Raw genomic sequence first — 16,006 nt, 5'->3', positions numbered from 1 at the left:
AGATGACCTAACTCATTACATCATTTTGTGTCAATCAGTATATGGACTAGCCTCAGCTAGTTTCAGCGCTATAATAATCCTTAGTTCGCAGCCCTGAGGCTCAACAAACATGCCAATCAGCACCGCAGACATAATCCCTGCAGGTTTATTGTGGTGAAATTATACATCAGAAAATGGCAGTGAGTCACTTTAAACACCACACACACGGGGCCCCACAGGACTACTGTAGTGATTTTTCAAGTGAGAGGGAAGTTGAGTAGACTTGTGATGCTGCTACACAGCGCCTCTAGAGCCTTGCATGTGCTGACAGAGGAGGAGAGAGGGAGGTGAGAGCGCAGACAGAGCGCAGTCATTGTGCGTGAAGGACCATGACAGTCCGGAGCGGCAGGAGTTAGAGAAGACTGCGAACAGGACCTCTTACCTGCTGCTGAAAAACCTAAAAAAAAAAAAAAAAAAAAAGCTCGCGACGGAAACATGCTATGTGACAGAGATTTGCGCGCGCGTGCTTCACTTGTGCCTTTGCGAACACCTTCAGGGAGTTCACATGTTCCTGCTCGTCGACGACGAGGCAATGTTTAGGCGCAGAGAGCCCAGCGGAGAGTTTGGATGTCTGTTTCGTGGCTTGTCACATGTATGAGGACACGTTATTGAATCCGGAGACAAACAGCTACACGGAGGAGCGCCGCGAATGTAGTCTTCAGAGAGAGAGAGAGAGAGAGAAGCGAAACGCTGTACCTGCCAGTGTCTTCCTGCGGTCATTCTCCTGCGTGTTTTTGGTTTCTCGCAGTGCTGTGTGGGTAAAGTAAGTGGAGGATGCAGGTGAAGAAGCACCGGGACTCGGACCGAAGCGGCGGGAACATGCTGGAAGGAGATAGCCTCCGAAAAAACTCCTCGTGCTTCTCAAATATCAAGATATTCTTGATATCGGAATGCGCCCTCATGTTGGCTCAGGGCACCGTCGGAGCATACCTGGTGAGTGCAACACAACCTCACACACACTCACTGAGGCTGCTGCTGTGGGTCACAGCACACTTTTGTTTTCCTGTTCTTTGCATTTTGGGGATTTTGCTGCTTTGCATGCTTTTGGACCAAACAGCACGTAATAGAGCCGTGACAGGACGTGGAAAGCTCTCTGTCCTGCACAGTAAAGTAAAGCCTGCAGGACAGATTTCATGCTGTTCAGCTGTCCTCTGGATGTTATAGTTTTTTAGGTTATCTCAATGTGTCACAATTCAAACTAAGCCCCCTTTTTAAGCTTGCAGCAGTAACTTAAGGCTGAAAGCTCTGCTTAGCATTTATAACAAGGTCTTATCATGTTTAGGAAGTCAGTAATTGGCTGATTTTAACCAAAATGTCATTCAAGGTCAAGGATCCCCTCCCATCCCTCATACTTCCTGTGTTTTTTTTGTTTGTTTGTTTTTAGTTTTACTCACTCTTTCACTTTTGTTATTAATCATACCAAACCATGGCAGTAGCCTAACCACTAAGGTTTTAGATATTATTTTTATAAAACCTCAAAATGTGTATCTTTGTGATGCAAAGAGAACATCAGAACTCGTACAGAGACTCTAATATAGATTTTGTGGGACAAAGCTCCCTGAGTACTCCAAAAATTTTCCTCAAAGTGTCCCAGAGGAGCTGCACAGCCTCAGGCAACCCGCTGTGAACATTTAGTTTTGACATTATGTTTATTCTCCCACAATCACACCGCTTCCTCGGCTCGCTCACAATTAATAGACTCTAAACCCCCTGAATGCCATGGCCATATTTGGAGTGGAACATCTTATCTTCTCTGTTAGTGGACATGCTGGGCACCGAGCATCCTGCAGCTCAGAGCGGTGACAGCAGGACGCTGGTGCAACTCAGTTTGGATGATTTCCTGAAGAGGACTTCCTCTTTATCGTTCATTTGTGATAAAACAGGCAGTTCTTCTTTTAGTTTTGGACACCTGTTCAAATAGTTTGGACAATAAACTAGGTGAGGTTGGAGTCATTGACTCACAAAAACCTAATGATGCTCTCTGGCCTACTTTAGTTCATCAGCACAACAGAGCTAATTACAAGGAGCTCTATTCACATGCTGTAGGCAGGACATTAGGTAACTGGTTCAGTGACAAGTTGGTGAATTGGTGTCGACCCACATGAGCTGCTGTGATATCTCTGATTGGATGATGGGACTTAAGAGCGCTTTGCTGGCAGCAAAGGGACAAAACTCAACTATCATGGCCCCCTTTGCTTTCTTTGAGCTGCTTACTGTACAAGACACTTAGCGGCATGCTGGGTGTCCCGATTTAGCAAGCACGACTGCAAGTGAGCACACACTGTCGACCTGCGCAAGGAAATAACACACCAGTACTGATTTGAGTGTCACTGTTTCCTAATTAAATTGGGGTTTTTCCTCACTTCACAGAATTGCTATTTTTACGGTTTTTGTTAAAGTGATGGCAGCGAATAATTGGCCTCTTATGATCAAAGGTTTAAATCTGATGTAAATAATTTTATAAACACTTACTTTCAGCAGTTGCTGAGCAGTTGATCTGATGGACTTTATGACTGTTAATGGTTAACTTTCATTGGTGACTAATTGGCAGATTATATAGATTAATTGATTAGTCATTTTCTTCATAAAAAGTAGATGCCAATCACTGCTACTCAGAACCCAAAATGATATCTTCAATAGGACTGCAACTAACTGCAACTGCAACTTTTTATTGTTGACTAATCTGCTGATTATTTTTACCATTATTGGATCAATGGTGAAGGCTATTCAGTTAAAGTTCAGTTTAAAATATTGTAAAAGGTGTCTATAATTTCCCAGAGCCTGAAGTCACATCTTCAGTTTGCTCTTTTTTTCCAACCAACAATCCAGAGACTCCTCATTTATCATAAATGACACAGAAAAAAAGAATTTTTTTCACATGTAAGATGCTGGAACCAGCAAATGTTACACATCTGGCTTGAGGAGTGACTGCAATGATTAAATGATTAACACCATATTTGCGGATTATTTTTTCTTTCATGTTTCATGTTCTCCAGTAACTCCATCAGATTTGTGATTGCTATAGTATATTATGCCCTGAGAAACTCTGTTTGTGACTTCTATGTTTGCAAGGGAGATCGGTGATAGTAACACCTGCCTGATAAGAACCAAATGTGACACTTAAGGGCTGAAGCTACAAAGTGCAGCTAACACCTGAACTTGCAGTGTGCTCGTCTCAGCTGAGCAAACCTGTCAGACTACAGTCTCACTGAATCAGCCGAGCGCTGTAAGGAAGCAGAAGCCCTCCAACAGTTTAAGAGAACATTACTGTCATTTTAAAACCATATTACAGCATAGCATTAATAGCAATGTTCCAATAAGGTGCATGTAGTGGGTCATATATCACTTATTAAGTCATTCTATTTATTTATTTAATTCATGCAGAGATGTCAAATAATTCAAGTTAACCCTTCAGCTTTCTCATGCTGCATTCAGATGCCTTTCACTGGCGTTTAAACCTCTGAAACCAGAGAAGAAAAAAAAAAAACAAAGGAAAAAACATAATAAGCAACTTGGCAAGAAATGTACTGAAAACTATAAAGAAACAAAAAGTTACTAACAGGTGACAAGCAATGATCTGAAAATTAGCTGGTGGGAAATGTAAGATATTACCAAAAAAAAGGATGGAAATGTTCAGGAAATTATATTTATAATTCTCCTAATTATATATTTAAAATTATCTTACAGAAAAAAAGAAAAGATATGAGTCCAATTTTTAAAGCACTGTCATTTTCTTTTTTTTTTTTTAAATTTATTTTTATACTTTTTGTTGCTTATTTTCAAGTGATTTTCTTGTAACTCTTCACTAATTTCTTACTATTTTTTTGGGCAATTTCTTTATAAGTTGATCGTCGCCTTCTGATGTTTTTTAAATAAACCATTTGCTCAGGTCTCAAAGGGTTAATATACAGACATAAATCAAAACATACACAGGTGTAGCCATTAACAGAGAGCCTAAAGTCAATTGCCCTTGAGAAAGTGGTTAAAGTTTAAAAATCCAAAGTGACGAGTGCTTTTTAAAAAAGAACAGAGGGCTTCTTTACTGTAAGTGAAGCATTTTCCACATGCACTAACTGATTAAAAGATGTGTAAGCTTTGCCAGTGTGCTCAAAAATAACTTAAAGATGGATGCTGAAGATATAGAAAATGAAAAAGTAAAAAAAACAAAAAAAACCACTGTGTGCAAATGGCTGATGCTATAGATAAGGGCTGAATAGTATGAGGAAACAGCTATAATGCTGATTATCGTGATAGCGATATTAGTTGCAGTAAATGATCAGATATTCAAGGGTCCTTGAGGAGCTGCAGTTTTTAGGCATGGACAAACGGAGACCTTCACTGTACATTTAAGACCACTTGACAACTTTAATGTTCACGTCTTCTTTGCTCCGATTGCCAGCAGCTGTTTACTCTGAGCTCATCCACTGCCACTCTCTCTCACTCAACCACTCACTCACTCTGCACTGAGCTACTCCCCAAAGGAGCTACACTACACCTGTAACACAAAGCATCATTCTCAAACCAGTCATATGTTTTCTCCAATAAACGTTTTTTTTTCTTGGTTTTCTTGTTTTTTGCATTTCAATTCAAATGTTGTTTATGGACCCACTGCCATGTCATCTGTGAAGTAAACATGCCTGCACTCTCCTGGTGTGTAGACAGACACAGGCACAGCAGAAGGAAGTCTTTGAAAGTAGAGCAGACGAAGTAACATCACTCGCTTGCTTACAGTTTTTTGCACACACTCAAAAAGGAAACTGACTGATGAATTTATTGGCCGGACAAAGCTTCTTAGTGGCCCAGGCCGTGGTGCAGTCCTTATTGTTGGACCCTGCCTAACGGCGAGATCTCTGTGTCATACCTCAGAGTTAACAACATCGAGCGAATTAGACAAAATAGTGCCTACGGATAGGGCTGGGCGATATGGTTGTAAAATTATATTTCATTATTTTTAGGTTATATCGTGCTAAACGATATATATCTCAATATTTTAAAATCTCCTCTTAACTACTGTAAACTACTAAAATGCAAAATTATTAAAAGAACTGCAGTTATAAATAAAGAAGCTACTGCCATATATAAAGTAACATAAACTACTTTATATGTATATTTATAATGTTAAATAAAGTAAAGTATAAAGTTAAATTAAGTATTGCTAAAATAAATCAAAGCGGAACCCATGGTGCTTTATTGTATCAGGCTGGAAGTGTTCTTCTGCTTTTTGTGTATCTATGAGAGAGAGAGAGGCTCCACATCGCACCTGGAACAAGCCCTGATACATCGAGTGTATTCATATATTTAGCCACCCCTAGTTCTGCGTCTGACCGTTCATACCCAAACCACATCCAAACATAGAGGTAGCCCCTCTTTTGGGTACGAGCTCCTCCTCGTTTTGAGTAGGCCGATCGGTGCCAGCGTCTTGTGCTGAATCCCCTCGTTCAGTATCGCTTTGCAGATCCTCCATGTTCGTTTGTTTTAGTGCCGTGCATTGTGTAGATGCCCCCTCGGTCACAAGGATGGACATAAAGTGTGATCAGACAACGTAAATGAAATCAACAATATAGCATAATATGAAATGATAGACATTTTTTTAGACAATATATTTCGTCAGATCGCACAGCCTGAGTACCTGCAGACAGAGTAATTATACCAAAATTCAAAGAGTAGTATCACAGTCTCTTGCCATGTGTTTACCGCTCAAGTTGAGGGAGAATAATTATATGCGCATCACGTAGGTTCAACACTATCAAGAAATGGCGTACATTGAGAAAAAAAGTAAGTGTGCAGACGTGACATCACATTAACAATCTTTTGTGCAGCACTATTGTAGATGGATCTTATTTTAGCCACCATTAAATACAACTCTTAAAAAAAACAGCTCATTCAGAGCAGTTAAAGTACCTTTAGTTAACCTTCAGTCAACCTTCAGTGGGTTACTCGTCATAAAACTGAATGTAAATGATTCCAAATAGCCGAGGCTTCACTTAAAAACAGCTGCTGTGCATTCACAAATAGCACCATTTCAGCACTTTGACGTCAGTGCTAAACCCTAATGTGCTGAAGGGAAAGTCAGCATTTAGCTGCTTTTTTGCTGCTTGCTAATAATACAGCCTCTGTCAGTAAATCCTGAAAAAAGTCTGTGGAAGTTGAGATTTCTCGTGCTCAGACAAGACTCGTTCTTCTGTTGGGTGACGGGCTGTCACACAACGTGACGAGGTTTGTTTTGTTGCCATGCAACAGATTAAACATTTCCACAGTTAAAGTAATCTGGAGAAAATGTGGCTGTAACCACTGACCAGTGTGCAATTTTTCCTATATAATTTATTCTGGCGGTAATCCTCCTGGAAGGCTGCCTGTTTAAGTCACAGTGGAAGTGTATAAACATGTTGAACCTGGAGATGAGGGCTTAAATCATCCAGAGTGTTTCCACTGCTGAGTTGAGAGCAGGAGCTGTCCGTCACTTGGCTCGCTCACGCCTCCTGTGACAGGATGAGATGTGGCTTCTGCTACCTTTACTTCACTTTGTTGCAGTGTCGTTTGGCGGATTTCTATTAAAAATTTGTGCAAAACTCAAGGGATATTTTGGAAATGTCATTAAAACACCATTGCGAGATGACTGTATTTCCATTGAATGATGTTCTGTGACCTCTCCTCAGGCGATAACATTTTAAGAAGCATGGTGATGGATGTTCATAACAGTTTTATTTCTATTGCAGTCACCGCACTAGCCGTCATTATTTCCAATCCAAGGACACATAGGCGTGTTATGTCCATGATTTCACAGAGGGATTTTGGATTCAAAACTTCCTGATGATCCGCCCAGCTTTTGAAGAGTTATGTGATGCAATAACAGCTCTTGTAGCTCCTGCTGCATCATGAGGGAGTCAGTTCCTACTGACAAGCACATAGCTATAGCATCATGTGAGCTAGAAAAGCCCAAAAAGTGTTTCCATTGCAGTTTTACAAAATATAGCTTTTCAAATCGCCTGAAATACCACCTCATGCAAGCATAAAAACTTTTTTTGCAATAAATGGGAGTTTTGTTATTTTGATTGATGTGTGTCATTAAGCATATTTAATATTTGCGATTTCAATTTGCTTAATTTAAGGGTTAATGTAACAAAGCCTACTGTCTGTTTAGAGCTAAACCTACAGCGTCATGAGACAATGTTGCGATCACATCACAGCTGGGTGGAGCCGGCCAGGCAGAAATGCAGCCTGTGCGGTGTGTTAGCATCGTGTGAGAAAGAGCCACCCGAGGGGCAGGGACGTCATGACTCAGTCTGAAGTTTTCTATCCACTCAACGTCACCGAAAGGACTCCAGCATGAACCGCTCCCAACAATCACGCTCCCCGTGCTTTGATGTGTGGTGAAGGAGTCACTGCAGCCTTGTTCACAGCAGCTGCAGCAACGACCTGCTGTCACTTCTGCTTCAGAAGAGTCACAGAGGATGACTTTTTTTTTCCAACTGTGATGACAGCGCAGGCAGGCTGCACGCTGTTTGTTATAGCTGACATCTCATCTGCTCCTGAGTTAAAGCTTTGCACAGTGACAAAAGAAAAGATAAGAAGAAATAAGAAAAAAATTAATTTTTTGCAGTTTGTGAGACATTTCTTGCCGTTGCTCACTTTGTTTTTTCCCCCATGTTTTCAAGAGAAATTAAACCAATTTGCTCAGGTTTCAAAGAATTAAACCATCTCTGAGGGCATCTGAATGCAGCACAAGAAAACTGATGCCAATCCAGGTTTCAAAGGGTTCACTATAACACAAGATTTTTGTCACCAGGCAGGCACTATATTGTTTCTGGACAGAAAAGTCAAATTACGTCATCCACCAATGGGAACATTTATTTGTCTGGTACGGCACAGTGCATTCTGGTAAATGTAGGTTTTCTGCCTCTTGAGCAAAAGCGAATGCAACATCTCTTTTTCTCTTTTTCTCTATTTATGTGGCACCAATTTTTAAAGTGTTTTGGTCTGCATAGAAAGCCCATTTTTCTTAGCCGTAAAGTACTTCTTTTATATGTCGCAGGATACTTAAATGTCAAGACAAAGAGAGTTCACTTCTGGAGACTCAAAGGTCATTTCAATGTTTGAACTCATTTTGGTCCGATCCAAATCAAATGTGTACATTAACAGAGCATAACTGAGCATTTGATGGAAACATTTTCCAATGCAAAACCACAGCTTGATTCATCATGCAGTGAAGGCACTTTTTTCAGAAGGGGATGTTTGTGTTGGCAGGTTCCTTTATTCCCTTTTTTTTTTTCTTTTTTTCAGCTCAGTCAAAACTCTTTAACAGAGCCCTTTGGGGGAAATGGAAAATTGTGATGCCCTTTCAAGGACAGTTTGGGACAGATCTGAAAATAGCTTCATAACTGTTTAAATGTGACACTGTGGTTCACATGGCACAGAGAGAATGTTCCCACATGAGCAAACACAGCCTTTCTCTCTGCTTCACAACAGATTCATTACAAAGTCTATGAAATATCATGATAAGCTTTGTGTCTAAATTTAATCTTACATTATATAAACTACAGATAGGAAACAAAACTGGGATACAAGAGCATTTGGCTGCGTTTGCTTCAGCTGGAAAGTGCTGGTGGGCTCTGGCTCTTGTGTGGATGACAGCTGGTGAAAGAGAGCGAAGCTTGTGATGAGCTGTTCTCACTGAAGCTAAATGTTGCTGTGCCGGCTAATCAGAAACAGAGGCCTGTTTCCAGGGAGGAGCCACAGTGTGGAACATCTGAAGTGTATGTTATTCAGGATATTCCAGTGGAAAGGCTCCGTTTGAAACTGATGACAAAAACACAAACGATTTCTACAAGAATATGGTTCCCATTTACACCTGCTATTAATATATAATCTATACCTGAATGATAAAATCTGATCCATGGGCCATGGGCATTTACACCTGGCTGATCAGGCGTCCGTTCCAGAAAGCAGGTTTAACAAATTCTGAGTTGATGAACTCTGAGATGTAATTCTGTGGGAAACAACAAACCATAAATGCTGACGTCAGTGTCCTCCATGTTTATTCCCATACAACAGCCTACTGTGTATGACGTCTTTGTTATTCTTCTTTTGCGCATACTGGACACTTAAGGACGGTAACAGTTCACACTGTAAGCAATGAGTCCATTGAGCACAGAAGTTTGTGTGTGTGCACATAGCTTAAGAGTTAAAATGCTAATTAGACTCCATCTGATATATTAATTAATGAAGTTTCTTACAGTGAGTGACGTTAGACATACACATCTTTGCTTTTATATTTGTGCCGCTTCTTTGCTTCATTCAGCATCACTCCATCTCTCTGACTCTGTGTCCTGTTGGTTTCAGGTGAGCGTGCTGACCACCCTGGAGCGGCGGTTCAACCTTCAGAGCGCTGACGTTGGAGTGATAGCCAGCAGCTTCGAGATAGGCAACCTGGCTCTGATCTTGTTTGTCAGCTACTTTGGGGCCAAAGCACATCGGCCCCGTCTCATCGGCTGTGGGGGCATCGTCATGGCACTCGGCGCCCTTCTCTCAGCTCTGCCTGAGTTTCTAACTAATCAGTATGAGATCGGGGAAATGTGGAGGACTGATGTGGGTCGGGATGTTTGCTCCAACACCAGCAGCATAGACGCTCAGGAGGCTGAGAACAAGGTTTGCAACAACAGGGCCAACACCAACATGATGTACCTGCTGCTGATCGGAGCCCAGGTGCTGCTGGGGATCGGAGCCACACCGGTGCAGCCCCTGGGGGTGTCCTACATTGATGATCACGTGAAAAAGAAAGACTCATCGCTCTATATAGGTGAGCCACATTCATAAAACAAAATGATCAAAACCCAACTTGTACCTAAGCACTTGAGAAAAAAGGGTAAAAAATCAAAGTCAGATTGCCAAAGGTGCTGAAGATGGAATCTTCAGCTGAATTATATATCACTGCTCAAGATAAGCAGTGTTCAAGGAAAGAGATGATTATCACACTGGAAATTAAAAATCTATTTGGTGCAGCACACTGATTTCCCAGGGCAATTAAAGCTGGTGCAGCCTAAAGACTGCCGTGACCGTGTTTGTTCATCAGGTGCAATGTTTGCACTCTTTGAGTCAACAGAGTATATATGCTGCTCACCATGTCCTTTGTTCGGAGCACAGGTCTGTTCACGTGAGTGCCAGGTGAGCACATCTTGGGAGCTTTTTAATCTCCATTACAGCCGTATCAATGGCGAAGATGCCAGATGCGGGTTAAATGTCTGTGCTTCTCTCAATCCTCTTCTCAAAGGCGAGATGCTGCTGATGTGGCTTCTTTGAGGTTTAAAGGTGCATTCAAAGTGCTTTCTGTGCAAAGTTCTGAATACACAATGGCTGTTTAGGGATATGTATTTGCTGTGATGTGTACATTTTGCATTTTCAGTATGCAGAAGGTAGCTTTATTGCTTGGCTCATTAAGACATGGAGGATTTTCACTTCTGTGGCTTTTTCTGTGAATCCGTATCAGATTTTTCACAAGAAGAACCACCCAGTGAAATATGTGACTGTGCTCATAAAGGAGCAATGTGTTAATGCTGTGATATTAACTTTTTCAGGCCTAGATGTATACTTTTTTTAACAAATATATTATCAAAATATTTAAAAAATCAAGTTGTGTGGGTATTACCCTTTGAGACTCAATTGACAATTTACATAAAAATGAATAAATGAAAATGGCTCCCTTAGGTTTTACAAAGTAAAGGTTCCTCCCTTGCTAATACTTACTTTGCAAAGCGATCATTAAAATAAAACACCTACACAGATAATTGGCAAAAAGCCAAATATCGGTCCCAATAATCGACCAGGCCGACAATCTGTTGACCCCTACAATAAAATACACACAACTTTAAAGTTCATATGACATTAGTTACACATTAAAAGCAATTTTGAACAGGTGGGTTTTAATAAGTGTTTGGAACTGGAAGAGGTCTTTACAGTCATGAATGTGTTGTGGGAGAGTTCCAGAGGGAGGGCTATAGAGAAGGCTCTGTTGCAAAAACTGGTTGGAAATTGGTGAAATATGCCTTTAAGTTTTGTCAAAATAAAAGTCCTCTGCTACTTTTCCCACTACACCTATGCATTCCTGCAAACATTTCACTTGATTGTGTTGGTCAGCAGAGAAGTTAGCAGCCACATATCCAATACTATATATTATATATATAATAATATATATTATATATATTCAGTTTGGTTGTTTTGACATGGACCTGCGTGTTTGCAGTGCAGACTGCCACATCAGCCTTTGATGGAGTGGATGAGATGTGTCTGCATAGTGTGTGCTGTTTTTTATCAGCATGCAGCAGAGACAATGAGAGCCTGAATAGAGGATGAGTTCAGGCTGGCACTCACCCCTCTCTCTGATACAGCTGTGTGGCTGCCTTTTGTCACTCAAATACAGATGTGACCTGTGAACAAAGGCAGCAGTGTGCTCTCTGTAATCTCAAGCCAAGAGCTGATTTTCTTAATTGCCGTTCATTGTGTTGATTTGTCCCGAACAAGAGCTGTATTTACAAAACGCACCTCCAGCTTTGTTCGAAACAACAAAAGAGCTTGAAAAAAGTACCACAAACGGCTTTGACATTCTGGCACCAGCACAGGGGCTTGTTAGCAGTTTACGGTGGGAAGTGGACTGCGATTGATTGAAGTTTGGCAGGCGTAAGGGAGTGGAGATTTGGTTCTGTCCTCCTCTGATAAGCTGCAAGGAGAGTTGGAGGAAAAACAAGCGGTGAGCAGCGAGGAACAATGTGGTATTGAGTCGCGCTCAGCTGATCGTCCTAATCCTTCTGCTGCAGGCATGTCATGTGCCCCCAGCTGCATGAATGGAGTAGATTGTCTGAAATTCTGTGAGATTTCCTTTCACATACTGATAATGTATTTGGATTATTCATCAGTTTACGTCAACAAGTTCACATTGTTAACAGCAGCGACTGAAAGTTTTGTTACGAAACGGCAAATATTTGCTCAATTCCTGCAGGTTTTGCACATGTTCTGTAGTCTTTGGCTCCAGTCTTAAAAGAGAGAGAGATTACATTTTTAACACTTTGGTACCCTAGCAAATAGGCTTAATTTCCTTCAAAAACATGGGAAGAGGGCGACCAGCAACTTGACAAGAAATTGTGCAAAAAAATTAAGAAATTAGTAAAAAGTCACAAGCTACAAGTTACCCGAAAATAAGCAAAAAAATTGAGGATTTTTTTTTCTTCAACTAGAAATAAGTAAAAGGTTGTAAGAAATTACCCAAAAATAAATAAAAAAAATAAAAAAGTAAACAAAAAGTGCTAAAAAAAACATTTTTTTTCTTTTCTTTTTTTTGTTACATGATTTTAATTATATAATTAAGAGAATCATGAATATAGTTTTATGGAACATTTTATCACCAGTTATTAAACAAATATATAATAATCAACCCCAGCTAATTTTTCAGATCATTCACTTGTCACATTTTACTTATGTTTTGCCATTTGGGGCATTTCTTGCCAAGATGCTCATCATATTTTTTTCCCGTGTTTTTGAAAGAAATCAAACTCGTTTTTTTAGATTTCTGAGATTAAAATGCCAGTGAAAGACATCTGAATGTAGCACAATAAAACTGATGTCACTATAAACACACACCTGGGAATAAGTCCCACAATCTCGCAAGATGATGTAATTTAAGATACGAAAACTGTAGCTTTATTGTGACATTTTCAAAACATGAGTGAATATAACCACCATCTCACTTGTGTTATTTTGTGTCTTCAGACAGAGATTGCAGATTTTTGTTATGGTTTGTAGAAGCAATGGGAGAGAAGTGAGAGGAAAACACCTTTTGAATCTGAGACCAGAAACTCTAACCTGACATGTGTCTCAGAACAGCTGCAGACAGATGTGCTGTACGAGCATGTAAAGTTAAACTTCCTCCAGGCTCTCATTTTCACACTGCCGGATCACAAGTGTGTGTCTGCGCACTGTTTGGCTTGTAGACTTTTTCACAGCTTTAAGTGTTGGAACTTTTTCACACACTCACTGAGAGCGAAGGATGAAAGCAAAGTAATCACTTTGATTCTTTAATTCACTTTAATTATGTGATATATCACATAATTTGAAGTTCAGCAAAAAGCGACGAGCACCGTGATCCATGAAACATGACACCGAGTGTAATTCATACTGCTATTTTTCCCACCTCAACTGTTGTTGTCAGGACACATTTTCGCCTGGTGATGTGTTATTATTAAAATTAGAGCCTGAGCCAAACAGCCAGGTGGAAAGTGAACGCCTTCGGCAGAGGCAAGACCCGCCCTTTCCGAGTGTGGCGGTGCAGGGAGAGCCGAGCCGAGAGGCCTGGAGAAGAGCCATAATTACAGACTGAGGCAGGAATGCCAACCAGCCAGCTATGAGGTGGGTCTGAGTGGGCCGGGACGCACATGCATACCACACAGGCCTGTGAAAAACAACTCCTCCAGAGGCTCCGGCTGCCTGCTTTTACTGCGTATACTGCAGCAGACACAGCTTACTGCTGTTTAAACAGCTGTAAAACACACTCAAGCAAAGTTGGCAGTGACTCTTCAGAGCTGTTTGTCTCTGTCTGGTTAAGATGTGCTCTCTGTCATTGTTAAGATTTTTTTAGGATCTTGTACTGCTTCATGGTACATGTTCTTCTCAAAAGGAAGTACTTCAGTGCTGTTATAAAACCAGTTTGAACGCCATCACCAGGCACAGTCAAACATAAACGTGTGTATATTGTGGCATCGAGTTGTTTTGGTGTGTTTTGCGGGTCTAGACGTAGGCACTCGTCCCTGGCCAAAGGAAATAAATATGATTGGACAGATTGCGTCAACAGGATCTCTATTCCCACTGCTCTATGACCTTTCAAATCCACTGCTAATTCTGGCTCTTCCCACAGGACCCCCTGACTGCATAAATATACTATACAAGACACACAGAGAAGAGTTTAGAGTCGGCCTTGTGAATCCTGCTGCACAAATTCAAACCCAGAAGCTTTTAAACAGCCTCATAAAACTGTAATGTGCAGCATGGGGAGCTCGTGGCACACTACATATATGGTGAATGACATTAATTTATTTATCAATGTCATGCCTTTTTAGGCAAAATCCCACAGATCTGGACATGTGCTATCGCTTGCTGCTTAAGTTACATAATAAATATAAGAAATGTATAATCAGATTGAAAAGTGCTGACAGAGAGGAGGCTTAAAGTGCAGTTTTCTAATTACTGAAGTCTAGCTGTAGTTGTAATGTTTTTTTTTTTTTGTTTGTTTTGCTGTGTACATTACGTCTTGTGGTGCTCACTACAGCCATGCCAGCAGCTCTGTGAGACTATACGTAGGCACTGTGGTATTTCAAGCTGAATGCTATTGTCAGCATGCTCCTCTACATTCTCACATTTGATGCATTTCCCAGGTGAAAAGCATCTGACAGCAGTTGTCAGATTCCTTTCACCAGCATTACACCTCTGAAACCCAAGAAAGTTGGTTTGGATGTCCCACAAACTGCAAAAATAAATAAGTAAATAAAAAATAACAGGTGACAAGGAAATTATCTGAAAATTAGCTGTGGGGGGGGGGTTATTTGGGGGTATTTGATATTATCAAGAAAGTGAGAAAATGTCCAGAAAATCATATATATATATATATGTATTATATGTGTATATATATATATATATATATATATATACACTATTCTTATATATTCCTTTTTTTCACACTTTTGTACGTTTTTTATAATTACTATTATCATTATAGGTAATATAGGTAATATCTGTTTTGTTTTTTGTTTTTACTAATTTCTTGCTATTTCCCCCATGTTTTTGAAAGAAATCAAGCCAGTTTGCTGTGGTTTCAAAGGCTCAAAATTGTGTTTCCAGTGTACTCCTACCTGCCCAGTTAGTGGCTTGAATGCTAAAACGGGTTTTGTAATGCTTCCCCTAAGACCCTTTTTTCCCTCATATCTTTAATAAATAGATATTAACAGTAAAATTGAAACCCCCTTTAATATGATTTTGGACAGCGTAAAGCCAGGAGGAGCACAACAGCCAAGAGTATGAAGTGCAATCCTGTCAGAGTGACTCTCTCTCTGTCTCTCTGTCTCTCTGTCTCTCTCTCTCTCTCTCTCTCTCTGTCTCTCTCTCTCTCTCTCTGTCTCTCTCTCTGTCTCGCTCTCTCTGTCTCTCTCTCTCTCTCTCTCTGTCTTTCTCTGTCTCTCTCTCTGTCTCTCTCTCTCTCTCTCTGTCTCTCTCTGTCTCTCTCTCTCTCTGTCTCTCTCTCTGTCTCTCTCTGCCTAACTACCAAACTACTGGCTGTGGGGAAACACAAAGGTCCTTTTTTTCTTCGTTGTGGCCTGAGACAAGATAACTGCCTCTACCTGGAGAGCAAAAGCGTAAAATAATTTTCCTTTTCTATCTCTGTATTTTGCTGCCAACCACTGGTTTGCATTTCATTTTCAGGCCTTTGCTCTGTCTCTCACTAGCCACTGTATTCTTTCTTAACATGTTCCAGCAATCTCCTAATGGTATATTTCATCATTTTGTGTTGACTTCAGCTCTGCAGGGATAAATTTAGCTCCAGGTTTGTTAGGAAAAACCGATTGCAGTCGTTGCAGTGACAAAAGGTCTCACAGGGATCCTCGAGAGACTTGTCAACATTCCTGCTAAAATGCACTGACTCCAAACAGTTGCTGCAGTAGGGCGTTTATATAAGCTACTTAAACTCGGCGCATGTTAATGTCATCTTGAAGGATTAGATTCTAAATGGGTTTTTCCGTCCCTGCCATAAGCTGCATGCTGAGTGTGCCTAGCAACACCAGTTTGTTTTATCTCAAGATGATAAATGGCGTTGCAGTAAACACTCGTCAGGCAGCCGCTGCTCCCCTGCATCACTGTGATGAACTGTGTGGGCCATGTGTGACAGGGAAAGTCTGCTACATGCTAAATGACCCAAAGATGTTTACTGTATGCT

The 16,006-nt window shown here is 40.7% G+C and overlaps 1 protein-coding gene across 1 annotated transcript in view; it reads left to right on the top strand.

The window, feature by feature from the left end:
• Positions 1 to 327: 327 nt before the first annotated feature.
• Positions 328 to 16,006, top strand: part of slco3a1a (solute carrier organic anion transporter family member 3A1a) — a 49,935-nt gene continuing 34,256 nt past the window's right edge. Inside the window, exons 1-2 of the mRNA XM_042496342.1 lie at positions 328 to 972; positions 9,379 to 9,835. Coding sequence (XP_042352276.1) covers positions 814 to 972; positions 9,379 to 9,835 — 616 coding nt within the window. The 5' untranslated portion in view covers positions 328 to 813. The remainder of the gene's footprint in view (positions 973 to 9,378; positions 9,836 to 16,006) is intronic.

The sequence above is a fragment of the Plectropomus leopardus genome, chromosome 11, assembly GCF_008729295.1.
Source record: "Plectropomus leopardus isolate mb chromosome 11, YSFRI_Pleo_2.0, whole genome shotgun sequence".
NCBI classification, from domain to species: domain Eukaryota; kingdom Metazoa; phylum Chordata; class Actinopteri; order Perciformes; family Serranidae; genus Plectropomus; species Plectropomus leopardus.
Note: the sequence above shows the minus strand (reverse complement) of the source record. Positions and strands in the feature narration are given on the sequence as shown.